The 27,867-nt window shown below is 49.2% G+C and overlaps 1 protein-coding gene across 1 annotated transcript; it reads left to right on the forward strand.

Annotated features, from left to right (window-relative positions):
- Positions 1-7,067: 7,067 nt before the first annotated feature.
- On the forward strand, positions 7,068-23,432 carry LOC134391919 (prostaglandin E2 receptor EP2 subtype-like). The gene is made up of 4 exons (XM_063115841.1): positions 7,068-7,083; positions 7,275-7,442; positions 7,615-8,762; positions 23,187-23,432. The coding sequence occupies exons 1-4, from the start codon at positions 7,068-7,070 to the stop codon at positions 23,430-23,432; spliced, it is 1,578 nt and encodes a 525-aa protein (XP_062971911.1).
- The last annotated feature ends 4,435 nt before the right edge of the window (positions 23,433-27,867 follow it).

A 27,867-nucleotide genomic window follows, 5' to 3' on the forward strand; every position in this document is an offset into this window, starting at 1 on the left:
TATGGTTACCCTAATTGGGAAGGACTGTCCTTAATGATACGGTGTCAAGCTCTCCCACCTTGGCTAGCCTGTTATTCAACCCCGGCTCCGGTTCATGATGTATGAATCCATTTCGGTAGCTGCAGCCTCACAGCCGTAATTGACCAAGCATGTGAACTGTGAACCAGAAAATTCCTGGTTTCGGTCCCACCACAACCCTAGAATCATAGAATAGTAGCGTTAGAAGGGGCCTATAAGGCCATTGAGTTCAACCCTCTGCTCAATGCAGGAATCCACCTTAAAGCATCCCTGACAGATAGTTGTCCAGCTGCCTCTTGAAGGCCTCTAGTGTGGGAGAGCCCACAACCTCCCTAAGTCACTAGTTCCATTTGTTGTGCTACCCTAAAAGTCAGGAAGTTTTTCCTGATGTCCAGCTGGAATCTGGCTTCCTGTAGCTTGAGCCCATTAATCTGTGTCCTGCACTCTGGGAGGATCGAGAAGAGATCCTGGCCCTCCTCTGTGTGACAACCTTTCAAGTCCTTGAGGAGTGCTATCATGTCTCCCCTCAATCTTCTCTTCTCCAGGCTAAACAAGCCCAGTTCTTTCAGTCTCTCTTCATAGGGCTTTGTTTCCAGACCCCTGATCATCCTCATTGCCCTCCTCTGAACACCGTTTGCTGTACTCAGTTTCTCTTCCTGCCCCCATCTTAATTTAACTCCCCAAAGTGAAAATGGTTAGACCAGTCGGCCTGGAACTGCGTGCCACTGGATCACTGCTCATGGGCCCGGAGGAAAATAATCCATTCAATAATCTTCTTGGGTTTCCTGTGAGCCCAAAGCATTCTGCATGATTCATGCTCTCCTTCTGATCAGCCTCCACTGGAGATAGGTCAGTCTGACAATCTCTGCATTGGGCGTGTCTAGATCACACAGTACATTGACACAGCAGATTTACTTGATGGAGTTGGAAACACTTTACTTAACTTATTTACTTTTACTAATGTGTTACATTTATATCTTGCCTTTCCTCCAAGGAGCCCAAAGCAACACACATGAATCATAGAATCATACAATAGTAGAGTTGGAAAGGGCCTCTAAGGCCATTGAGTCCAACCCCTTGCTCAATGCAGGAATCCACCCTAAAGCATCCCTGACAGATAGTTGTCCAGCTGCCTCTTGAATGCCTCTAGTGTGGGAGAGCCCACAACCTCCCTAGGTAACTGCTCTAACAGTGAGGACGTTTTTCCTGATGTCCAGCTGGAATCTGGCTTCCTTTAACTTGAGCCTGTTATTCTGTGTCCTGCACTCTGGGAGGATTGAGAAAAGATCCTGGCCCTCCTCTGTGGGACAACCTTTGAAGTATTTGAAGAGTGCTATCAGGTCTCCCCTCAATCTTCTCTTCTCCAGGCTAAACATGCCCAGTTCTTTCAGTCTCTCTTCATAGGGCCTTGTTTCCAGACCCCTGATCATCCTGGTTGCCCTCCTCTGAACACGTTCCTCCTCCTCCTTTCTATTTTATCTGCACAATGACCCTGAGAGGTAGATTAAGCTGTGAACCAGTGACTGGTCCAAAGTCACCCACTGAACTTCATGGCTGAGTAGGGACTAGAACCCGGATCTCCTGTGCCCCAGACCAAAGTTCTAACCACTAACACTACGCTGGCTGTTTAGAGAAGTCACTGTACATTCTTTTTTTCTGAACCAGGCAAGATGTAGCTTCATGGGAGGTATTTTTATCAGGAAAATGACATGGGAGAAAGATTTATTGAAAAACAAACAAACCTGTGTGTGCCATAGTCCTGGTCTGGATTGGGGGCTCCAGGCTGCTGTTCAGTGCTGACGTATTTATGCCTCTCTGTTGTAACAGGGGATGACTGCCATGGATTACTGCCTGGGACTTCCTGAAGTTTGTGAATCCCCACAATTTTAAATCACTGAGCAGGACTGGAGCCAGCAAAGGCTCAAAATAACAAACGACATGTTCTTCAGGAAATGAATATGTGTGTTCAATTTCTTCTTTGTTTTCTCTTTGGTTGCATTCTGTGCCTTGAAGATGAGTTTTCGTTTCTTGGACATGCACACAATTAAAGTAGGATTGATCTTAAACTCCAGCTTCTTCCCTCATTTTGGATGTATTTTTTAAAAGGGCAACGTTGTAGTATATATGGCAGCTTAATAAAATAAATTAAGTGTACGTTTGTACTCTTAGGGCGCAACCCAGCAGGTAATTCCTCCGCAGCGTGTCCTGCTGAAATGTATGGAAATAGAACTATTCCCCTGGTGACTGCATGTCTCTAACAGATGGTGCCCGTTTGCACCCTCATTTGTGTATTCTACAAGGTGTGTCTGCAGAGAAGACAGAGAAGGTGTGACTTCCAGGTGCTTTGCCATCCTTTTTGCAACTCAAGACAATACTCTTATTTCGTCATTCCTGTTTCCCTGGCAAGTAGGACATTGTTGAATCCATCACAAGATGTTGTGATGGCCCAGCCTTCCCTAACCTGGTGCCCTCCAGATGTGTTGGACTACAACTCCCATCACCCCAGCCAGATGTGTTGGCCACAGCTTCCAAAAGAAGGAAGCTTTGGCCAATGAACTTGGACAGTGTTAAAGTGAGGTTAGACCAAGGGTGGGCAGAAGGTAGAGATCTCTAAACGTTTTAGACTTCAACTCCCAGAAGCCCTTGCCAACATGGCCAATGGTCAGGGAACCTGGGAGTTGAAGTCTGAAACATCTGGAGATCTATTTTCTGCCCACCCCTGGATTAGACCAATAAATGGAATTATCAGATGCTTCCAGCCTATATGGAAGCTCTTGGTTCAGAGACAGCCTGCTGCTGAATACCAAGAAAAGAACAACAGAAGACTATCCTGGTTGTGTGCTTCTTCAAGGCATTGTTTTAATTATTATTTCGTACATTTGTATCTTCCTTTGCATCCAGGAGGGAGCTCAAGGTGGCTGACCTAGGGTCCCCAGGTTGCCTCCCATCCAGAAATCAACCAGAGCCTTGCTTTGCTTCAGGCAGGCGTCTACATCATATCTATTCAGCTCATGCAATACTAAAAATGAGAAGGTTCTTGGAATTGTTGTACATCACAAGCTGAATATGAGCCAACAGTGAGACACGGCTGCAAAAAAGGCAAATACTATTTGGGGCTGCATTAATAGAAGTATAGCTTCCAAATCGCGTGAGGTCCTGGTTCCTCTCTATTCGGCCCTGGTTAGGCCTCATCTAGAGTATTGCGTCCAGTTCTGGGCTCCACAATTCAAGAAGGACGAAGACAAGCTGGAGCGTGTCCAGAGGAGGGCAACCAGGATGATCAGGGGTCTGGAAACAAAGCCCTATGAAGAGAGACTGAAAGAAATGGGCCTGTTTAGCCTGGAGAAGAGAAGATGGAGGGTCCCTGAAACCAGATGCTGAACTAGATGGACCTTTGATCTGACCTAGCACAGTTCTCCTTGCATCTTTCTGACAGCCTTCCAGGATCCTTTTCCACTGGGTGAGACAATCCTGACAGCGCCTTTCATAATAAACTCTTACTGTTGAAGTTTCATTTCATTGCATTTGTTTTTATTTACTTATTTATTTCAACATTTATATCCCGCCCCACCTCACAGGGATCTCAGGGCGGTTCCGCTTATGTTGCACTTTAACGAAGATGTGTTTCAATCTGGATTTTAGCCATTCTGAACACTAATTTCAGGACTCCCAACCTGAAAGGCAGCTTAACAATATTTAAAATAAAATAAATTTATTTCTTTTAAAAACTGGCAGAAAGGCAGGATAAAAATTAAATAAATAACTCCATTGTATTTAACAGGTGAACCAGATAGAAAAGAAACATGCAAATATTCAGACAGTACAATTTCAGTCCCAATGCAACATCAACCCCACATGTCCTAGCAAGACGATAGCCAGTAATCTCTTAACTGTTGTTAAGAAGGGCCCTGCTGGATTAGGCCAGGACTCCATCTGGTTCAGCACTCTGTTCAAACAGTGGCCAACCAGCTGTCAACCAGCATCATAGAATCATAGAATAGCAGAGTTGGAAGGGGCCTGCAAGGCCATCGAGTCCAACCCCCTGCTCAATGCAGGAATCCACCCTACAGCATCCCTGACAGATGGTTGTCCAGCTGCCTCTTGAAGGCCTCTAGTGTGGGAGAGCCCACAACCTCCCTAGGGAACTGGTTCCATTGTCGTACTGCTCTAACAGTCAGGAAGTTTTTCCTGACGTCCAGCCGGAATCTGGTTCCTTTAACTTGAGCCCGTTATTCCGTGTCCTGCACTCTGGGAGGATCGAGAAGAGATCCTGGCCCTCCTCTGTGGGACAACCTTTTACGTAGTTGAAGAGTGCTATCATGTCTCCCCTCCATCTTCTCTTCTCCAGGCTAAACAGGCCCAGTTCTTTCAGTCTCTCTTCATAGGGCTTTGTTTCCAGACCCCTGATCATCCTGGTTGCCCTCCTCTGAACACGCTCCAGCTTGTCTGCGTCCTTCTTGAATTGTGGAGCCCAGAACTGGACGCAATACTCTAGATGAGTCCCAACCAGGGCCGAATAGAGAGGAACCAGGACCTCACGTGTGTTGCACCAGGAACGGGTGCAACAGACTCTCCCACCCATGTTCCCCAGCAACTAATGTACTGCCTCTGATACTGAAAGTAAAACTATGTTACATATAGTTCCTTGACTCTTTTAAAGGAATGTGTTGTTGTTTGTTATATACGCAATGCAACCTCTGGGGTTACAACACCCACACCCGAGCTTCTTCACCTTGAAATTTCACCCTCGCCAGCTGCATTGTGTAAAATCAAAGAATGTCCCTGAAAATAATGGAGGAACCACTTCTGTCTCTTTCAGCTTTCACCACAGCAGGCAGGACAGGATGTGGCCCAAATTGCAGTGACTTAGCCCCCGGACATCCAAGGATACTAGCCAGGGTCCTGTTGCCAACATAAAGAACAAGACTGCACAGACCTTGTAAGCGAGGTGGATGCTTCGCACAACCAAAGAGACATCAGTGGCAGCATCAGAGAAAATGTTGTGGTGTGTGTGTGTGTGTGTGTGTGTGTGTGGATAGCAGGGAAAAGTGTATTTTAGAGGGTGGAGAAAATAATAATTCATATCCTAAACATAAGAAGTGCCCTGATGCTGGATCAGACCAAGGGTTGTGATGAAGAGGGAATTTCACCAGGTTCTCCATATATACAAAGGACACCTGCTGAAATTCCCTTTTCTATGCAACTGTTAAAGATACAGGAGCCCGGTCCTCCTTTCAATACGGTCACCCTAGGATAAAACAATGGAAATTGCAATAAGAACGTAAGAACACAAGAACTGCCGTGCTGGATCAGACCCATCCAGTCCAGCACTCGGTTCACACAGTGGCCAATCAACCATTGGCCGGGGACCAACAAGGCAGGACATGGTGCAACAGCACCCTCCCGCCCATGTTCCCCAGCAACTGGTGCACACAGGCTTACTGCCTCGAATACTGGAGATAGCACACAACCCTCAGGGCTAGGAACTTATCCAATCCCCTTTTAAAGCCATCCAGATTGGTGGCCATCACCACATCCTGTGGTAGTGAGTTCCATAGTTTAACTATGTGCTGTGTGAAGAAGGACTTCCTTTTATTTGTCCTGGATCTCCCACCAAACATATGATGGGGTGAGCTATTCCCATCTTGTGTACGGGGTGGGTGGGTTCCCTCCTGACACTGATTATGAGACCTTTCCTCTCTCATCTCACACTATTGCTCCGCTTGTGCTCTTTGCTCCTCTGATGCCATGCTTCTCACCTGCCCAAGGGTCTCTACTTCCCTTGCTCGGCTTCGTCCATTCTCTTCTGCTGCCCCTTATGCCTGGAACGCTCTTCCAGAACATTTGAGAACTACAAGTTCAATCGCAGCTTTAAAGCTCAGCTAAAAACTTTTCTTTTTCCTAAAGCTTTTAAAACTTGTTTTTGTTGTGACTTTTATACTGTTAGTTTTACTCTACCCTGTGCCTGTTTGGTGCATTCTCTTCCCCTTCTTATTGTTTTATTACGATTTTATTAGAATGTAAGCCTATGCGGCAGGGTCTTGCTATTTTATTGTTTTACTCTGTACAGCACCATGTACATTGATGGCGCTAAGTAAAATAATAATAATAATAATAATAATAATAATAATAATAATAATAATAATAATAATAATAATAATATGGTGCCGAATAAGCTGTTTCCAGAAACTTCAAACTATCTGGTCTGTAGAATGCAAACCTGTTTGGGGGAAAAAAGTCCTATTTTAGATCTTTGGCCCGTCGAACAGAGTAACAGAGCTTTTGACATAGGTGTGGAGACCGCATCCTTCTTGATTGCTTTCTAGATAGTCTAGTGGTTAGAGCATCCTATGCTGAGCGTTTCTGGAAACAGCCAGTTAAGATCAAGCTATAGAAAGTGTCCCCCAACTGTTTTGTAAGAGAAAATAGGTGAGGTGTGGAAGAGGGTGCTATTGCCTTCGTGTCCTGCTTGTGGGCATCTGGTTGGCCACCATGGGCAGCAGAACACTGGACTAGTGGAACTTTTAGCCTGATCCAGCAGCTCAGCTCTTGTGGGTTTTTTTTTATAAGTAAGAAGCCAAGAGAAAAAGACATGCCTTCCCTCCCAAGGCAAACCTGACAGGTATTTTAAGCTTTCTTATAACCTGAAGCAGCCCTCCTGGTGGTTTGGACTTCAACTCCCATTATCCTCAGACACCATGGGTGATGGGAGTTGTAGTCTGACATCTGCGTAGCGGGGAGGGCAGTCTGATATAAAATGTGAAATCTCACGCGGCCAATCCGTTACTCCCTGCCATGCGTGGTTGAACTGCACTTTGCCACATGGGTGTTAAAGCTCTTGCGAAGAGGAAGACCTGGGCCACAGCTAGACCTAAGGGATCATCCCTTAGTCGCCCCTGCCTGAGCACTGGATCCCCTGTGTGTCACCTAGATGAACAGGTTTGACCCGTGGACGATCCAGGGATAAACCTTAGGTCTAGCTATGGCCCTGGTGGCGCATTTCTCCGCATCTCGGATGTGGATCCTTAAATGAAGCCACGTGCGAAGAGATGCCCGACGAGTTCTGTACTTCTGGGGTGGGGAAAACACATGCGGCTGAATGAAACGCGGTGGGAAACGCGGGGTGCGGGGGAAGGTTCCCCGCCATGGATGATGGGAGATGTAGTCCAAGGCATCTGCGTATTGGAGGTGCGTGGGTGGGTGAAGTCTGACATAAATGTGAAGTCTCACGCGGCCAATCTGTAACTCTCCGCCAGGCGTACACTCGGGGGTCGAACTCCGCTTTGCCCCGACGGGTGTTAAGGCCCCTCCGAAGAGGAAGACCTGCCGGCGGCGCGTTTCTCCGCATCTCGAAGCCACGTGCGAAGAGATGCCCGACGAGTTCCGCGCTTCTGAAAAAGAAGCCATGCGGCTGAATGAACGCGGTGGGAAACCGAGGGGGTGGGAGGGAAGGTTCCCCGCCCCGCCAGGGCTCCTCTGCACAGGTCCCGGTTCGTGCGCCCTTGGGGACGCGGCGACGCGCGACAGCCGCTCGGGAGTGCCGTAGGAGGACTCCCTAGGGGGGGGGGGCGCCGCCTGCGCTCCGCCTCCGCCCAGGCGCGGCCGACGGGGCACGGCAGCAGGGGCAGCCCGACCCCCGCCCCGCTCCCCGGTGCGAAGAGAGGGCGGGCCGGCCGGAGGTGGCGCCTCTTCTCCTTCTCCTTCTTCTTGGCTCGCTCGCTCGCTCCCCGTCGCCTTTCGCCCGCGCCGCGCCCGGCTCCGCCCGCGCCCCCTCCGCGCCCAGCATGGACGAGGCGGCGGCGGCCACGGCAGCCCCGCGCCCGCCGGAAGCCTGCCGCAACCGCACGGGCCTGCTGCGCTCGGGCCAGAGCCCGGCCTCGGCGGCCGTCATGTTCTCGGCCGGCGTGCTGGGCAACCTGACGGCGCTGGCGCTGCTGCTGCTGGCGCGGCGCCGCCGCCGGGCGCGCCGGGCGCGGCTGGCGCCCTTCCACGTGCTCTCGATGGCGCTGGTGCTGACCGACCTGCTGGGCACCTGCCTGCTGAGCCCGGTGGTGCTGGCGGCCTACGCGCGGGACCGGCGGCTCTGGCGGCTGGCGGCGGGCGGCCGCGTGTGCCGCTACTTCGCCTTCGCCATGAGCTTCTTCGGCCTGGCCACCACGGGCTGCCTGGGCGCCATGGCGCTGGAGCGCGGCCTGGCCCTGGGCGCGCCCTACCTCTACCAGCGGCTGCTGCGCGGCCGGCCCGTGGCGCTGCTGCTGGGCGCGCTGCTGCCGGCCCTCTACGGCCTGGCCGCCGCCTTCTGCGCGCTGCCGCTGCTGGGCTTCGGCCGCTACGTCCAGTACCCGCCCGGCACGTGGTGCTTCATCCAGATGCGCCTGCCGCGCCCGGGCGAGCCGCCGGGCTGCGAGGGCGAAGCGCTGTCGGCCGAGCGCGGCGTCCTCGCCTTCTCGCTGCTCTACGCCTCGTTGCTGCTGCTGCTCGTCCTGGCCGTGCTGCTCTGCAACCTCGTGGTCGGCGTCAACCTGGTCCGCATGCATCGGCGCGGCCAGCCCGCCCGACGCGTGGCCGCCGCCGCCGCCGCCTCGTGCTCGCCCGGCGCGCAGCGGCGCCCGCTCCGCCCGCTGGAGGCGCCCCACGGCCCCAGGGGCGCCCGGAGGCCGCTGTCGTTGCCCAAGGAGCTGGAGCACCTGGTCCTGCTCTCCATCATGACCATCACCTTCGTCGTGTGCTCCTTGCCTTTCACGGTGAGTGCCTGGATCGGGACCCCCCCCCCCCCCACACACACATCGCTGTGCTTCAAGTTAAAGGAAGCCAGATTCCAGCTGGACATCAGGAAGAACGTCCTGACTGTTAGAGCAGTACGACAATGGAATCAGTGACCTAGGGAGGTTGTGGGCTCTCCCACCCTAGAGGCCTTCAAGAGGCAGCTGGACAACCATCTGTCAGGGATGCTTTAAGGTGGATTCCTGCATTGAGCAGGGGGTTGGACTCCATGGCCTTGTAGGCCCCTTCCAACTCTGCTATTCTAGGAAAGGGGCGGGAGGGAACTGGAGCACCCAGCCTCTGCCCTGGTCCTCCTTTGCTTCGACCCCGGGATAGGCGTGGGCAGGCTGGCACTCTGCAGATGCTCAGGCTCACCCTTGGGGTTTTGTCATTGCTTCGCATAATAAACCGACAGTGAGCGTGCCCCCGGGGAAGGACCCTCAGAAACTCAGGGCTTAGAATCATAGAGTTGGAAGGGGCCTACAAGGCCATCGAGTCCAACCCCCTGCTCAATGCCGGAATCCACCTTAAAGCATCCCTGGGAGATGGTTGTGCAGCTGCCTCATGAAGGCCTCGAGTGTGGGAGAGCCCACAACCTCCCTAGGTCACTGATTCCATTGTCGTACTGCTCTAACGGTCAGGAAGTTTTTCCTGATGTCCAGCTGGAATCTGGCTTCCTTTAACTTGAGCCCGTTATTCCGTGTCCTGCACTCTGGGAGGATCGAGAAGAGATCCTTGAGCACCTACTTTGCATGCAGGTCCAAGGGGGTGGAGGGAGGTAATTCCTGAAAAGCCTAGGTAAAAAGGATCAGGTGGGCAGATGCTGAGGGAGACCTCTCTGTGCCCAGGCCCTGGGACCCTGGAGAGGCACTAGCAGTCAAGGGCAGAGAAGGGCAAGCAATACAGTCAAGGGGCTGTGAGTATCTCCCCTAGGAGGGAATGTGGGATTGTTAAGCTTGGAAAAAAGGTGCCTGAGAGAGGTGTACAAAATCAAGCATGGTGTGGAGAATGTGGATAGGGAGACATTTTTCTTCCTCTCTCACAATATTAGAACCCAGTGAGGTTATCCCATAAAGCTGATTGGTGGAAAATTCAGGACAGATAAAAGGAAGGACTACTTCACATTGCGCATAGTTAAACTATGGAACTCACTACCACAAGATGTAGGGATGGCCACCACCTTGGATGGCTTTAAAAGGGGGTTGGATAAATTCCTGGAGGCAAAGGCTATCAGTGGCTACTAGCCCTGATGGTTGTGTGCTACCGCCAGTATCCAAGGCAATATGCCTATGTACATCAGTTGCTGGGGAACATGGGCTGGAGGGTGCTGTTGCACTTGTGTCCTGCTTGTGAGTTTCCTGTTGGGGCAGCTGGTTGGCCCCTGTGTGAACAGAATGCTGGACTAGATGGACCTGGGTCTAAACCAGCATCAGGGCGCTTCTCATATTCTCATGTAGATCATAGAGTTCTGGATGGAGACATACTATGACTTCCCCAACTTGGTGCCCTCCAGATGTGTTGGAATGCGACTCCCGTAATTTCCATTCAGCATGATGGGAGTTTGTTTATTTCATTTATATCCTGCATTTCCACCAAAAATAGTGCTCATGGCAGCTAACAGTGATAAAGATTAAAATTTAAAAAAACGTAATTAAAACAGATGAAAACCAAAATCCAACAAACCTTTGGGGCACCTTGTTGGGAAAGGCCGGCCTTGTAGGGGGCAGCATCTGGTGTTCCCCAGCCCTTGAGTGAAGCTAACCCCCAGGACAGGTTGTTCCAGGCAGGGCTCAGCCCTGCAAACTATGAAGCTACAAAGGGCGACTCTAAGAGCGCCATCACACCAGCAATTTATCACACTCTCGCCATGCCTGGTATGTGGTTTTGCAGCGCGGTACTCACATGACCTAATCCCTGTCCTGCACTCATCTCGCCTCTTCCCCCCTTTTTCCGTCTTACTTTGGAGCGGGGAAAGTCCGTATTTTTCTCCCATGCGCAATAAAATCGCTCCTCCGTCCCCGTGTAAAGCTGTCCTCACGCTATCTGCACATCCTGGTTTTTTTGTTGGGGGCGTGTGTGTTGAAGGGCGGTCTCACTGACGAAGGACGAGGGTGGGTGACGTGTGCTGAGTCGGTGGAATGAACGGGTGGTCAACTTTTACTGCTCCAGCTCCCGTTCTCATAGAATCATAGAATCATAGAACAGCAGAGTTGGAAGGGGCCTACAAGGCCATCGAGTCCAACCCCCTGCTCAATGCAGAATTAACGTGACCACAGGTTTAAGGTGATCTATTCCGGCAGGCCTATCCAGTGAAATTTTAGAATGTTTTAAGGATGTTTTAAGGATGTTTTAATCATGTATGCTATGTTTTAATCAGTTTTTAATGTGTTTTATATTCACTGTTGTTCCCCACCTCGATCCAAGTGGAGAGGTGGGTAAGAAATATATTATTATTAAATATATAATATAATATTAATATTATAATATAATATTAAAAGGAGGACAGGGCTCCTGCAACTTTGACAGTTGTATTGAAAAGGGAATTTCAGCAGGTGTCATTTGTATATATGGGGAACCTGGTGAAATTCCCTCTTCATCACCACAGTTAAAGCTGCAGGAGTGACCAGATTTAAAAGAGGGCAGGGCACCTGCAGCTTTAACTGTTGTGATGAAGAGGGAATTTCACTAGGTTCTCCATATATACAAATGGCACTTGCTGAAATTCCCTTTTCCATGCAACTGTCAAAGATACAGGAGCCCAGTCCTCCTTTTCATAGGGTCACCCTACCCAGGTTCAACCCCCGGACACTCCCTGCCCTCCACCACTTATCAGCTTCTCGTCACCCAGCTCATTAGAAGCACCTTTCCTGTTCTAAAAAGGCCATGAGGCTATCTTATACCAGAGCTAGGAAGAAAGAAGATATCCAGATGATTGGGACTCCCACTCCCAGAAGCCCCTGCCATCATGGACAGAGGTGAGGGATGCTGGGAGCTGAAGTCCAAGATATCTGGAGATCAACTTCCTGCCCACCCGTGATCTTCGCATAAGCTGCACACATTACGTCATTCCCATGTTATTCCCATTTTCTGGCCATCTCCAGACCTCAAGGCAGTGGACAACGTGCAAGCAAGCCTAAACATGCAATGGAAGGTCAAACATTTCAACGACCTGCGATACAATCCTTTGCCTGCCTTTTCAGAAGTCAGCCCCGATGAGTTCAATGAGTGCACCGGACTGCAGCCTTAACTGTTTATATGTTAGATCTTATTGCATGACATGGTGAAGCCAAACCGCGTAAACAACAATAAAATCCCAAGGAGCTAGCTGTAAAATAAGCCCTATAGCAGCACACTCACGCAAGCCAAAAGTTTTGTGTGTGTATATAATTAAAATTCCACACATCTCAAAGCCTGCAGTGAAAATTGAGTCATTGCATGTGACTAAGAGAGCTTCCTTTGCATTGCTGGATTATTTATCCGTATTTTTAGCTGATGCGTACATCACAGCCCTTGAAACAGGTTTACGTATTCAATAAACATAGTAGGTGTCTCTATGTTTCATTTTCAGGAACCTGACCGAGGGTTGTGACCGAGGTGCAAGGCCTGGGTGTCATTCTTGACCAGTCCCTAACTGTGTCATCACAGGTGGGGGCTGTTGACCGGAGCTGCTTTTATCAACTACATCTGCTCCGCTGAGTTCGCCCCTTTTTGTCAGAGGCTGATCTTAGCACCGCAGTTCATGCCCTGGTCATCTCCAGGGGGGGATCTACACTACTGCTTTTAAAGCGCTTTAAAGCACTTTGAAAACGTTTTGAAACCTGTATATGCAGTGTGTCCTGGGCCTAAACAGTTGTCAAAACTGTTATAAAGCACTTTAAAGTGCTTTAAAGCAGTAGTGTAGATCCCCCCAGGCTTGACTATTGCAACTTGCTGTATACAGGGCTTCCCTTGAAGCAAATCCAGCACCTACAGGCTGTTCAAAATGCGGCCAAGGGGCTTCCGAAGTGGTCTTCCATCACTTCGGTGCTTCAGGAGCTTCACTGGCGGCCGGTGGCTGCTAGGGTGCGCTGCAAGGTTTTGTTAACTATGTCTAAAGTAGAGGTGTGCTCCACCTCCATTACAGATCCCTGAATCTGAAGCAGAGCGGGCTGATCTTGACCTCCGGTTCCGGAGTGGATCAGGGGTTGGTCCAGATCAACCCGAAGCGGTTCGGAACGGTCCGAAGCAATTTGGACCATTCCGAAGCGTCAGAGCCAGGTAAGTGGGGAGGGGGGTTTACCTGGCTCCACTGCTGCTGAGGTCCATGCAGCAATGGCGGTGGAGCCAGGGAGGGGGGCTTACCTGGCTCCGTTGTCCACCACTGCTGCAGTCTGTACGGCGGCATCAACTGCTGCCCATGCCTAAGGCCGGAAACAGGCTGCGGTCCGCCTGCCCTGCACCTATCCTTGTAACCTGGGACCAGGATACCTGAGAGAGCTCTGCTTTCTCCCCTACCAACCTCCCCCGTCACTGAGGTCATCCGAGGGCCTGCTCCTGGTGGTTCCACATAGACCCATCCTCCAAGTGGAGTCCACCAGGGGAAGAGCCTTCAGCGTGGTGGCCCCCTCCTATGGAACTCCCTGCCTCTGGAGATCAGATGGCGCCTCCTGAAAACGCCATTATTCCAAGAAGCCTTTCCGTAATGACCAGCCACAGTTCACCGTATATTTTGCTTCTTTTAAAATCTATTTTAAAAGTGTATTATTCTGTGTGTGTTTTTAATCTTGCACATTGCTCCAAAATTTTCAACGGGGAGAGGTATATAAATATTGTATTTTTTTTATTTTTTTATTTATTTATTTATTTATTTATTTATTACATTTCTATACCGCCCAATAGCCGGAGCTCTCTGGGCGGTTCACAAAATAAACACAAAATTGTAAATAAACTCTCCCCACGGCCTGAGTTCGATCCCAGCGGAAGCTGGTTTCAGGCAGCCGGCTCGGGTCGACTCAGCCTTCCATCCTCCCGAGGTCGGTAAAATGAGTACCCAGTTAGCTGGGGTGAAGGTAATAACGGCCGGGGAAGGCAACGGCAAACCACCCCGCTATAAGGCCTGCTAAGAAAACATCAGCGAAAGCTGGCGTCCCTCCAAGAGTCAGTAATGACTCAGTGCTTGCACGAGAGGTTCCTTTCCTTTCCTCACCATATAAATAAATAAATTTATAAATTTATAAATAAACTTATTTATAAATAAGTCCTCTCCAAATTGTCCGCCCACCCCCTGTCGCTTTGCTTCATACTTGAGAAAAGCTACAGGGACTTGAATAATTGAATCTTTTGCTCCATATAAAGCAGCCTTCCTCAACCTGGGGCGCTCCAGATGTGTTGGACTGCATCTCCCAGAATGCCCCAGCCAGCTGGCTGGGGCATTCTGGGAGTTGTAGTCCAACACATCTGGAGCGCCCCAGGTTGAGGAAGGCTGATATAAAAGGGGGGGGGGCAGGAAGCGACATGGAAGAGGAGCAAAAAGGGAAGGGGTAACACACAGACCCTTCCTGCTCCATGTCTGCTCTTCATTAAAAAAAAAAAACCTCCAGGAAAGTTACACAGAATTCCAGCTAACTTGTCCTTCACCCCAAAGTCCAATGATCACATATATTGTATGTGCATGTGTGTGTTTGTGCATGTATTTGCCTTTCAATTTACAGTTACCATAATAATAGTTTATTAACAGGAATTAAAAGAGCAAAACGCGCTATATTTTAACAAAAAGCCAAAATGGAACAATCCTTCAGTGAGATCCAATCTTTCTATTCCACCGAAGGATCTTGTTCATCAGCATAACATTTCTCTGCCTTTAGCGAGGTCCTGGCCAAGCTAAGAACAGCATGTGGTCTGACAGGTCAAAAGGATTTCATGCGCAGTGGAAATGGAATCGTTCCCAGGGCTACAAATGGATTTGCCACTTGATGGGTCTTGACCACAGTTAAACATCTTCCATCATGCGCCACGTTTACTTTTCCCCATCCTGCTTAGTCAGAACCTGAGAAGGAACAGCTGGACGTGCTTAGTCAGGGTGACCCTGCGAAAAGGAGAACAGGGCTCCTGTATCTTTAACAGTTGCATAGAAAAGGGAATTTCAGCAGGTGTCATTGGTATGTATGGGGGACCTGGGGAAATTCCCTCTTCATCACAACAGTTAAAGCTGCAGGAGCTATGCTAGAGTGACCAGATTTAAAAGAGGGCAGGGCACCTGCAGCTTTAACTGTGGTGATGAAAAGGGAATTTCCCCAGGTTCCCCATATGTACAAATGACCCCTGCTGAAATTCCCTTTTCAATACAACTGTTAAAGATACAGGAGCCCGGTCCTCCTTTTCATAGGGTCATCCTAACTTAGTCTTTTGCTGGTTTGTGGCCCAGGCAGGCAGGGAATGATGAGAGCTGTAGTCCAACATGTCTGGAGGCTAGCAGGTTGGCGGGGGGGGGGGGAAGTGTGGTTTAAATGGTGGAGAGTTTAGGGTGGGCTGTGTGAATGCCACGATTCTGTAAAGAAAAGCACAAATGCAGGATTTAGGGTGACCATATGAAAAGGAGGACAGGGCTCCTGTATAACAGTAATTTAAGAAAGGGAATTTCAGCAGGTGTCAATTGAAGTGGGTGAAGTTACCTCTTCATCACAACAGTTAAAGCTACACTAGCTATAGTAGAGTGGCCAGATACAAAAGAGGGCAGGGCTTCTGCAGCTTTAACTGTTGTGATGTAGAGGGAATTTCACCCTCTTCAATTGACACCTGCTGTAATTCCCTTTCCTACATTGCTGTTAAAGATACAGGAGCCCTGTCCTCCTTTTCATATGGTCACCCTAGCAGGATTGAATCCAGCTTCCTGAGAATCTCAGGTATTCATTTTTTAAAGCGAACACAAGTTTCTGGTGCTCATGGCTCCATGGTTTGAAAGTGTAAAGCTAGTGTCTGCTGAAATCTCAGAGGCCGGAAGGATGACTGAACCAAGACTTCTAATGGTGAGGGGCTCCGCTTCAGGGTCCCACATAGCTCCCCACAAATGGCAAATGATGAAATTATGCAAAGCACTAAACGTTGCAGACTGGATTATGCAAAACTGGAGCGATGATGCTCAATGTGCATAATTTAGGCTACAACCCTGTACTCACAAATCTAGGCATAAGCTCTGTTGAACATCCTGGGATGTACTTTTGAGTAGACATAAGAACATAAGAAATAATCCTGTATCTTTGTTGTATTGAAAAGGGAATTTCAGCAGGTGTCATTTGTATATATGGGGAACCTGGGGAAATTCCCTCTTCATCACAACAGTTAACAGTGCGGGAGCTATACTAGAGTGACCAGATTTAAAAGAGGGCAGGGCACCTGCAGCTTTAACTGTTGTGATGAAGAGGGAATTTCACCAGGTGCTGCATGCATACAAATGACACCTGCTGAAACTTCCTTTTCAATACAACCGTTAAAGATACAGGAGCCCGGTCCTCCTTTTCATAGGGTCACCCTACTCATCAGGTCTGGGCCCCACATCTTTTCTGTGACCCCAGATCTATTTCACAGAACCCTGAGTCTCGCAAGGGGGGAATTTTTAGGGCCGATTGCACCTAGGTAGGAAAGGGTTAAATTCCCCTTTCTGGCATGCTGAAACTGCCTCCCAGGTTTCGCCCATATGGCAATTAAGCTTTGGGGAAAACTTTCCCCATGGTTTTGGGCAGTTCTGGTTCAGGGTGCAAATCAATGGAATAGGAGTGCAATCCTACGTATGTTTAGGTAGGAAAAAGTCTACCGGTCCCAGCGTTCCCCAACCAGTCAGGACTTTTTTTCTGTCTAAACATGCATAGGATTGCACCCTAATTTATTTCATTTGAGATTATCTGGATGAGAAATTAACTGGCCGGCTTCTTTTCCTGTAAAATTTAAATGAATCCTAGATATTATTTCTATATTAGCACATGCAGGTTTTACACAGATTTGTGTCCTGTGTGCCCCCAATCTGTTCAGTGCCTACCAGCGCCCCTGTCTGGGCGTGGGGCACCCCCCACTTTTCAGAGGCTCCAGCTGTCCCTCACAGCTGCAGTGGAATTGTGTGCACCCACAAGAGTCTGATGTTTGCCGCACTGTCTTTGAGTGCAATAAATGAACCAGCGCTTTCCTCTTCCTCATAGCTGTAACCATCTTCGGTTAAGACCGCAAAGTCCCAGGTTGCTCTTGGTTTATTTTAAAGTCTTGTCCACTTGGAGAGCGAGAACAGCCACCTGAGGCAATGTACCTGGAGAGCAGCTATTCCCACGAAACAAGAGCTAATACAGCTGAACCAATAAGAGCAGGTACTGCCCATTGGGGAATCTGCAGACCAAAGATTCCCTCAGCTGGGAAGTCACCGGATGGCCTTCTGCAAGCCAATTATGGAATGCACTACCACCAGATGTAGTGATGGCCACCAATTTGGATGGCTTTAAAAGGGGGTTGGGTAAAATTCCTGGAGGAGGAGAAGGCAATCCATGGCTTGTAGTCCTGATGGTTGTGTGCTATATCCAGTATTTGAGGCAGTAAGGCTGTGTGCACCAGTTGCTGGGGAACATGGGTGGGAGGGTGTTGTTGCACCATGTCCTGCTTTGTTGGTCCCTGGTTGACAGCTGGTTGGCCACTGTGTGAACAGAGTGTGGGACTAGATGGACCCTTGGTCTGATCAAGCAGGGCTCCTCTTGTGTATGTCTGCTTTCAGGCAATCCATTTGCATATGTCTCAATCTGGACTGGAATGTGTGCCTAGAGTGCCTTTGAGAAACTGTAGCCAGCCCAGGTATTGAAAAGCGCAGTGGGAAGGTGGCTGAAAATGAAGATGAAGCCAGGAGCAGGGGGCGTGGGGGCTTTATTACTAAAATGAGAAGTACTGGAGTAGATGGACCCTTGGTCTGTTCTAGCATGGCTCTTATGTTCTAATCTCACAGGCCCAGTCTGTGATGTGGGTTCATAATACTTCACTACCTGCAAGCCATTTCATACATCTGGCTTATATCCGCTTGAGCCTTTCCCACAGAGTTTTGGGAAGATATCGGATTATGGATTGTTAGCGCAGAATGAGATGATGATGATGATGATGATGATGATTTTTATTATTATCTCTCTTGTCTTGCTTGTGGCAGTTTTTCTAGAGGAACATGACGGGCTTTGACAAGTCATGCTGCCTTTTACTGATTCAGACATTTCCTAACTATTGAACATGTTTTAAGTATGGCTGCTTTCTGGATGTTGGTGTGGATGTAGTCAGGGGCGGTGCTACCACAGAGGCCACTCAGGCGGCTGCCTAGAGCGCCAGGCTAAGAGGGGTGCTGGGCACAGCACAGCACTCACACGTGTTGGCTGTAAGCCGGCCCGGCCTGAGGATTCAGCTGGGCCTGGGCGGGCAAGATGGCGCCCCGCACCTGCCCAGCCGAAGCGAAGCCAGGGACGCTGGGTTGGGGGTGGGGTGGCTCCCTGTTTGGACTTCCGGAACGCACCCGGAAGAGAGAGAGAGAGAGAGAATGTATGGGTGAATGGGGTGCAGGGGGTCTTTGAGTGAATGCATGTGTTTGTTTGGAGTGAGTGATGCTGAGTGTGTGCGTGCGCGTGTTTGAGTCGGGGGGGGATGATTTGGAGGTGATATTCTTATTAAATAATGCATTTTAGATCCATAGATGTTCCTTTCCGATTTGTTTGCTATAATTGGCATGACGTATTTCTTGCACTTTAAAATAAATTGAGCAGTTTCAAGTTTTGTGCTTCTTATTTTTTCCAGGAAACATATGTTCTTAAAAATCAAAGTTGGCATTTTTGGGGGGGGGTGTGAAAGTAGCTCACCTTGCCTAGGGCACAAAATAGTCTGGCCTTGGATGTTGTAGTAGTAGTAGTTGTTGTTGTTATTATTATTATTTAGATTTCAAGATTAAAAAAAACCTCACAGCTGGAAGGGCCACTTTTGGCAGAATTTGCCCTCCCAACAGATATCAGGGTAATTGAAGTCCCCCATCACTACTACATCGCACTTCCTTGAAACACTGGCAATTTGCTTTTCAAAAGTTTCATCCTCATCTTCTCCTTGATCGGTCAGTAGTAGACTCTGACTATCATCTTTCCCCCCCACCCCCTCACACTTTTCCTCCTCTACCGGGCAGATGAAAAGCAAGGAGGGAAGAGCGGCATCTCGCGTGCAGAGTTTCTGGGTTATCTGCATAGTGAGAACTGTCATAACTTGCCCAGGGCAGGAGATAACCCTTTAAGGAAGTAACGCCTTTAGGCCCTTGAACATGCCGGGATCTGTTCTTGAAGCTGGAGCATCTGCAGGAGGCAAAGTCTTATGCAGGAAACATTTCCAATATTTCTAGATGTCGCTGTTGACTTAAACGGATTGTGACGCGACGATTCTGAGTTTATATGGGCTGAGCGGGACACAGGAAGTCGTTGAGGGTCTGACTCACATTCCAGATTAAATTTGTAGTTGTGGTTTCTGCCCGCCTGCGTCAGGCCTCATTTTCCTGCCTCTCCTCGCTGCGCCTTCCCTGCTTTCTGATGATACCTCCAAGGTCCGTCTACAGGAGCTGCCCACACTGGTATGATGGAGTCTTCTGGGGCCCTCCAGATGGGTCGGACTGCAACTCCCATAATTCCCAGCCAGCAGTGTCCCATCATGGGAAAGGTGGGGGTTGCCGTGCAACATATCTGGAGGGCCCCAGGTTGGGGAAGGCTGGTAGGATGCACTGCTGAAGGGTGGGCAGAAAACAACTCTGCAGCTGTGATGGACTTCAGCTCCCAGAATGTTGGTCATACTGGCAGGGGGTTCTTGGAGTCCATGTCCCAAACATCTGGAGAACTACCTTCTGCGTGAGGTACTGGTTCCTCTCTATTCAGCCCTGGTTAGGCCTCATCTAGAGTATTGCATTCAGCCTCGTGTGGCGCAGAGCGGTAAGCGGCAGTTTCTGCAGCTGAAACTCTCCCCACGGCCTGAGTTCGATCCCAGCAGAAGCTGGTTCTCAGGCAGCCGGCTCAGATCGACTCAGCCTTCCAGCCTCCCGAGGTCGGTAAAATGAGTACCCAGCTAGCTGGGGGAAAGGTAGCCACGACTGGGGAAGGCAACGGCAAACCACCTCACTACAAAGTCTGCCAAGAAAACATCAGCGAAAGCAGGCGTCCCTCTAGGAGTCAGCAATGACTAGAGTGCTTGCACGAGAGGTTCCTTTCCTTCTGGGCTCCACAATTCAAGAAGGATGCAGACAAGCTGGAGTGTGTGCAGAGGAGGGCAACCAGGATGATCAGGGGTCTGGAAACAAAGCCCTATGAAGAGAGACTGGAAGAACTGGGCATGTTTAGCCTGGAGAAGAGAAGATGGAGGGGAGACATGATAGCACTCTTCAAACACTTGAAAGGTTGTCACACAGAGGAGGGCCAGGATCTCTTCTCGATCCTCCCAGAGTGCAGGACACAGAATAATGGGCTCAAGTTACAGGAAGTCAGATTCCAGCTGGACATCAGGAAAAACTTCCTGACTGTTAGAGCAGTATGACAATGGAATCAGTTACCTAGGGAGGTTGTGGGCTCTCCCACGCTAGAGGCCTTCAAGAGGCAGCTGGACAACCATCTGTTAGGGATGCTTTAGGGTGGATTCCTGCATTGAGCAGGGGGTTGGACTTGATGGCCTTATAGGCCCCTTCCAACTCTGCTATTCTACGATTCTATGCCCACCCCTGCGCTAAAGCACCTTTTCCTGCCCCCCTACCTCTTCCAAGGTTGCTGTTAGTGTAGCATTTAAGAGACCGAGTCCTGAATCCAGAAGTCCCTGGTTCAAATCCTGCCACTGCCATGAACAGATGGCCTTCGGCAAGCCACTGTCTCAGCTCATCCAAAACGCAGCAGCAAGATTGTTAACAGGGACTGGCCAAGGAGTCCACATTTCGCCAATACGTTTCCAGATGCACTGGCTGCCGGTCCTTGTCCAAGCCTGATTCAAAGTGCTGGTATTAACATTCAAAGCCTGCTGGAGCGGCCTGCCGGAAGAGACTCGCCAACTTAATAGTCTTTTAGCATTTAAGAAAGCTATAAAGACTGATTATTCCAGCAGGCCTATCCAGTAGAATTTTAGGATGTTTTTAGGGTTTAAATAATGTATATGTTTTTAGTTCAGTTTTCTTTATTTTATACTTATTGTTTTCCGCCTCGATCCAAATGGAGAGGCAGGTAAGAAATTATTATTATTATTATTATTATTATTATTATTATTATTATTATTATTATTATTATTCTGAATGGCTTGGGGCCAGGTTACCTGAAGAATCACCTGCTCTGCTCCCATATGTACCTGCCCAGACCCTAAGAACATCTTCAGGGTCCTTCTCTGCGAGCCCCTGCCAAAGGAAGTGAGGCAGGGGGCTACCAGGAGGAGGGCCTTTTCTGCTGTGGCACCCTGGCTGTGGAATGAGCTCCCTAGAGAGGTTCGCCTGGCGCCTGCACTGTACTCCTTTCAGTGCCATGTGAAGATCTTTATATTTTCTCAGTATTTTAGCATCCTAGTCTTTTAGGTCTTCTGCTTTAAATCTGTACTTTAAATCTCTGCGTTGCAATTAGTTTTTATATTGGAGTTTTAAGCTTCCATATTTTATATTTTATGCTGTACCTTGCGGTTTTGATTTTTGTGAACCGTCTGGACAGCTTCGGCTATTGGGCAGTATAGAAATGAAATAAATAGATTATGAGGGCATCCATACTGGCCTTCTTTACAAGGTTGTGGTAAGGATGATCAGAGAAGTGCTTTTAACACTTGTTCGGATGATGATGGTGATGATAAAAATATTTATTTACTTCTTACCTTCCTCTCCCTCTGGATCAAGGCAGGGAACAACATTAGATAAAATACATAATACCATAAAATACATAAAACTGATTAAAACATATAAAACTAATACATTATTAAAATAACAGCCAGACATTTTAAAATTTGACTGGGTAGGCCTGCCGGAAGAGATCAGTCTTTATAGCTTTTTTAAATTCAGAAAGACTGTTAAGTTGGCGAATCTCTCCCGGCAGGCCGTTCCACAGTCTGGGAGCGGCAGAAGAGAAGGTCCTCTGGGTAAGAGGTGTCAGCCTAGTTTTGGCTGGCTGGAGTACGTTCTTCCCGGAGGACCTGAGTGTGCGGGGCGGATTGTACGGGGGAAGGCGATCCCGCAGGTAGCTTGGACCCAAACCATGTAGGGCTTTAAAGGTGATAACCAACACTTTGTACTTCACCCAGAAACTAATTGACAGCCAATGAAGTGATTTTAAAGCTGGTGTAATATGGTCACCCCTAGGATGCTACATAACTGCTAAATCAGTAGTTCCCAAAGTGGGCGGTACTGCCCCCTTCAGAGCGGTGGGATTGCATAGGGGGGCATTAAGAGGCAAGGGGGTGGCACTAAGAAGCAAAGGGGCAGCAGGGGGGCACTCAAGGTGGTCTTTTCCAAGAAGCGCCTCTCTAGAAGGTCTTAAAACCCAGGGTCATTTTTATGGGAGAAGGTAGTTTGGTCCCATGCCATATAGGGGAAGAATCCATACATGTATTAATACCGTTTAAGAAGAGTCCCTTTAACGGTAAATTGAAATGTTTCAAAAGCACCAAAACGCTAATGAAGAGACATAGCCTGCTTGGTGTGCCCTGCCACACTGGCTGCAAAACAGGCGTTCGCTCTCTTTTCCCTCCCTCCCTCGGCAAGCCAGTGGCGGGTGCTTCCCATTTTCATTCTAAGCTCCTCAGCTCAGCACCTCCACCCAGGCGCCCAGACCAGCAGGATCCAGATTAGCGCGGCCCCTTTAAATGGGAAGCACCTGCCAGGCTTGCCAAGGGAGGGAACGAAAAGAGAGCGAACGCCTGTTTGCAGCCACCAAGCAGGGTATGCCTCTTTATTAACGTTTTGGTGCTTTTGAAACAATTCACTGTTAAAAGGACTCTTCTTAAACGGTATTAATACATGTGTGGATTGAGGAGGGTCTTGTTGGCAGCATGGCTCCAGACAACTAGGGCTGACGGAGCGCCTCTCCTGGCATGACCCTACCCAAATATACTACACTCATCATCAAAGGCCCTCCTCAGAGTGCCTCCTCCTAGCAGAGGTTTGCAAAAAATGGAGGATTTTTTTTTTTAAATTAAGTTAGGATACTGCTGTGATTGACCTGCTTTTTAAGCACATGCTTTCTCTTGCAGCAGCATTTTGGCCCTGCCTGGCGCTCCTTGACACGGGGCTTGCCGCCGCCGTTAACCACTCCCCCCTGCCTCCCCGACCCCATTGGACTCCCAGGGGGCACTGGGCATGAGTTTGTGGAACCAAGGGGGCGGTTACCTGAAAAAGTTTGGGAACCACTGTGCTAAATAGTATATTTTCCTTTTTTTCATTCCAGATCCGTGCCTTCGTTAACTCTTTTTGGCCCAATGGAGATTTCGAGAAGGACCTTGAGGCGTTGCGGTTCCTGTCCGCGAATTCCATCATTGACCCCTGGGTGTTTACCATCCTGCGCCCCTCCGTCCTCCGGCTGCTGTGGTCCGTGCTGTGCTGCCGGGGGGGCTTCAAGTCACGGACTAAGAAGTCGACCTCCCCTCTTGCCAAATCGAAGCCTGTTGGAGAGATTGCCAGTGGCAGGCAGTAGTCGTCGTCGTCGCCCCCGCTTTGAGGGAAGGCGTTTGGAAGTCCGTCTTCGAATGGCTGCTCAGGGGAACGGCGGAACCACAACTGGAATTTTGTGCTTTCAGGTTGACAGGACTGCCGGGCACTATATGCTCCATTTATCGGGGAGCGGGGGACCTGGGAGGATCATCCAGAGTGTGTCCATCCTAGCAACACGTCAGGAAATACCTGGATGCCAGTAGGAGACTCAGCAAATGGATACGGAGGAAGGAAACATCTTGACGCAAAGCCAGGCCATTGATCTTTCTAGCACAGTGGTGGCTCTCCAAGGACTCAGGCAGGGGTCTTTCTTCCCAGCCTTTCCTGGAAATGCTGGGGGTTGAACCAGCGACCTTCTTACATGGCATTCAGGCCGGGAGGGAGAGAATTGTCCCCCTTAAGACACTTGAACGTGAGCAAAGCGGTCCATACCCAAAAGGGGTCCTCTTGAGTGTGCACATTGCACGCGTGCTTGTTCGATGACGCTTGGATGTTTACGTTGAGGCAAGGGTGAATACAACAGTACAGGAAGCAGCAGTTGGAATTGACAAAATAGATTGATGCTAATCAGCACACAAGTGCTAAAATATTAAATGACATCAAAGCAACTGGGGTGGTAAACAGACATTTTATATAAATTGATCATAAGTGATCAAACATTTTATATAATTTATTGTATAAGCCACAAATTATTTTATAGTAGTCAAGCATAAGTAGTTAACAAAGCTGAACAAAGTGTTAACAGTAACCAAGCTCAAATAGTTTACAACAACAGAGTGATAACTGAGTGGTTAAGCTACAGGCCTCCGGTTTTATTTCTACCTGTTTCACAACTGCTTCATCAGAGTCAGAATATCACAACAGCTTAATGTTGCTTATGGTTGGGGAAAGAGGAGGATTTGTTGAGTTTTATGCCTCATATTTCAAAAAGACTTTTAAGTCCTCCAAAAAAGGATTGACTTGGACCCCCCAGCCAAAAAAACACGAATCTCCGGGAGCGGTGAGTTCTTCATAGAATCATAGAATAGCAGAGTTGGAAGGGGCCTACAAGGCCATCGAGTCCAACCCCCTGCTCAATGCAGGAATCCACCCTAAAGCATATCTGACAGATGGTTGTCCAGCTGCCTCTTGAAGGCCTCTAGTGTGGGAGAGCCCACAACCTCCCTAGGTCACTGATTCCACCGTCGCACTGCTCTAACGGTCAGGAAGTTTTTCCTGATGTCCAGCCGGAATCTGGCTTCCTTTAACTTGATTGTAAAATAATTTGTGGCTTATACAATAAATTATATCAAATGTTTGTTCACTTATGATAAATGTGTATAAAATGTCTGTTTACCACCCCAGTTGCTTTGATATCATTTAATAGTTTAGCAGTTGTGTGCTGATTAGAATTTTTCCATATTTGAGGCAAGGGCGAAGCCAAGTACATCAGGGTTAGGGATTTGCTATGAGTGCGAATTACAGTGGAACTGCAGGAGCATTTCTCAGCAGAACCGTATTCGGTTGATAGATAAAAAGTGACCAAACCTACATTAGCCGAGGATGCCTTAAACCAGCCTGCCCCAACCTGGTGCCGTTGAACTACAACCAGTGGAAGATGGTGGCTCCAATGTCAGTGGGGTGGAGAAGCCATTCCAGGTTCCAGTCAGAACCAGTCAGAACTCTAAAGGAGCTCACCAAAGTGTGAAACACTGAGGTCGTAAAAAAGCAGTGGGGTTTTGACAGATACCCAGAGAAGATTCACTGCCCCACTGACATTAGAGTCACCAGCCTCCACTGACTGCAGCTCCCATCCTTCCCAGTCTGTAGTGCAGTCCCACACATCTGGAAGGCATCAGGTTAGAGAAGGCTGCCTTAAAGGAATCTTTAACTTTGTGGTATAAGCACTGCAATGAACACCTGGACATTTTCACTGCCTCTGGGAATTCTGGTCAATGTCCCTTGTGCCACAACCTTGATCAGGCTGAATACTTTACTGAGATCTTGTTGATCTTAACCTACCAAATTCTCTGAATGGAGCACGAATCAAGACAGGAGGTGTTTGCACATGCCGTGATGGCAGGGGTGTAATTTACCGTTAGCTCTTCTTATTTTTATTTATTTATCTATTTATTATTGGCATTTATATACAGCCTTATTTGCTAAAAAGCCTCCAAGGTTAGACACCTGTGTTCAGCTTGCCATAGACAGGAGGAGGGCACAACCTTTTCACCTCCCCCGGGTCATGTTTCATGTCAGATGTGGGGCGCTGGGATGCGCACGGGTGAGCACATGCACATACTTTCCCCTAGAGAGCAGGGCACCGGTGCCAGGCTTTTTTGTGCCCTAGGCAAGGTGAGTTGCTTTCACCACCACCCACCCTACCGTATCACCCACCCACCCCAGGTAGGTGGAGACAGGTTACCTGTCCCTTGCCCGAAGTCCTCCTGGCTTGGTGGGACGCTGCGGTGGGGTGGGCGGGCAGCTCCAATTCTGTCCGTTTGTTGTGCCCCCCCCCAAGCGTCCCGGCTTGGCTCTGGCTGGGAGCGCCCAGCCGAAACCAAGCCAGGAAGCTGGGGGAGGGCGGTCAGATGGCTCCACGTTCTGACGTCCGGCATGCACCGGACCTCAGAACGTAGAGCTGCCCGCCCCCACCCCCCAGTGTCCCGGGTTGGCTTCAGCTGCTGGGCGGGCACCAGGGACGCTGGTGGGCGGGGCGGAAGGCTTCGGAACGGCATGCCCGGAAGCTGCCTTCACTCTGCCAGAGCAGCTCTGGGAGTAGGAGGGCGACTTCCGGGTGTGCCATTCAGCGCCCCCTTACCTTGGTGCTCTAGGCGGCCGCCTAACTGGCCTCTATGGAAACGCCGGCCCTGCCAGAGAGGCTTTTTTGGTGTGTGTGTGTGGGGGGGGGGTTATAAGTGGCTGCAAGAGAGAGGTGTGTGGGGGTAAGAAATGGTCCTTCGTGAACTTGAGTTACCTTACCTTAGGATGCAAGTTGTTGTTTGTGTATGAAGCTGCTTATTATTTTAAATGATTCAGGTGTGTGTGTGTGCACGCGATTTGTTCATTTTTAAATTCTGTTTCTGTCTAAGAAATATAGACAGGGTTTCAACTTTTTTTGTGTTTTGCATTGCGTTTTATCCTTGGGTGCAGCCTTCCTCAACCTGGGGTGTTCCAGATGTGTTGGACTGCATCTCCCAGAATGCCCCAGCTGGGGCATTCTGGGAGTTGTAGTCCAACACATCTGGAGCGCCCCAGGTTGAGGAAGGCTGCTTGGGTGCCTTATTATATGCCCCTGCGCATGCCTGTTCAGAAGGAAGGCCTGCTGCATTGGAATAACTAATACAGGGGGCGACATGTAGCTTCCCTTCCCAGAACTTTTCGACCAAGTCATCCTGGGACATCAGGCCAATTTTGTGTGTATGTGTGCGTAGCTTTGTGCATAACAAGCCAAAGACTGTGGGCCTGTTCAGACATCACACTAAGCCTCCATGGTTTGCGTGTTTTTGCAAACCATGGTGGCTTAGCGTGTTGTGTGGGATGAGAGGGCTAGTTTTTAATTTTTGTGAACCGCCCAGAGAGCTTCGGCTATTGGGCGGTATAGAAATTAAATAAATAAATAAATAAAATAAAATAAAATAAAAATTAACCACCCAGGCTGACTTCTTTCTTTCAGCAGGGTTAAAAGGGGGGGGCAGGGGGGCTTCCTGTGATGTGTGTCAGGCTTCCCAGTGGTTAAAACATGCTCTAGGTAGTTTGTAGGGTGCAACCAGAGAGACATCTGCCTAGACTGTCTCTCACTTGTGGCAACGCTCTACCCAGCACAGACTTTCTCTATGGTCAGCATCACATAGCGACAGCTAGAATGGCCAGGGTGCGCCATTTTCTAGCCTGACAGCTGCTGGGATAACCAATGGGAGAGGTGGGTGTGGGTGTGTGACGTGGGCACTATAGAGTGGGAAGGGGTAAGTGAACCACAGCACACCGCATGGTTCCTGGTTGTGTGACGGGCACACGCATCGTGGTTTTCTTAACCCTCCTCGCATGGTTCATTCCTCTTACAACCCTTATCATAGAATCATAGAATCATAGAATAGCAGAGTTGGAAGGGGCCTACAAGGCCATCGAGTCCAACCCCCTGCTCAATGCAGGAATCCACCCTAAAGCATCCCTGACAGATGGTTGTCCAGCTGCCTCTTGAAGGCCTCTAGGGTGGGAGAGCCCACAACCTCCCTAGGTAGCTGATTCCATTGTCACACTGCTCTAACAGTCAGGAAGTTTTTCCTGATGTCCAGCCGGAATCTGGCTTCCTTTAACTTGAGCCCGTTATTCCGTGTCCTGCACTCTGGGAGGATCGAGAAGAGATCCTGGCCCTCCTCTGTGTGACAACCTTTTAAGTCTTTGAAGAGTGCTATCATGTCTCCCCTCCATCTTCTCTT

Source organism: Elgaria multicarinata, chromosome 2, assembly GCF_023053635.1.
Source record: "Elgaria multicarinata webbii isolate HBS135686 ecotype San Diego chromosome 2, rElgMul1.1.pri, whole genome shotgun sequence".
NCBI classification, from domain to species: domain Eukaryota; kingdom Metazoa; phylum Chordata; class Lepidosauria; order Squamata; family Anguidae; genus Elgaria; species Elgaria multicarinata.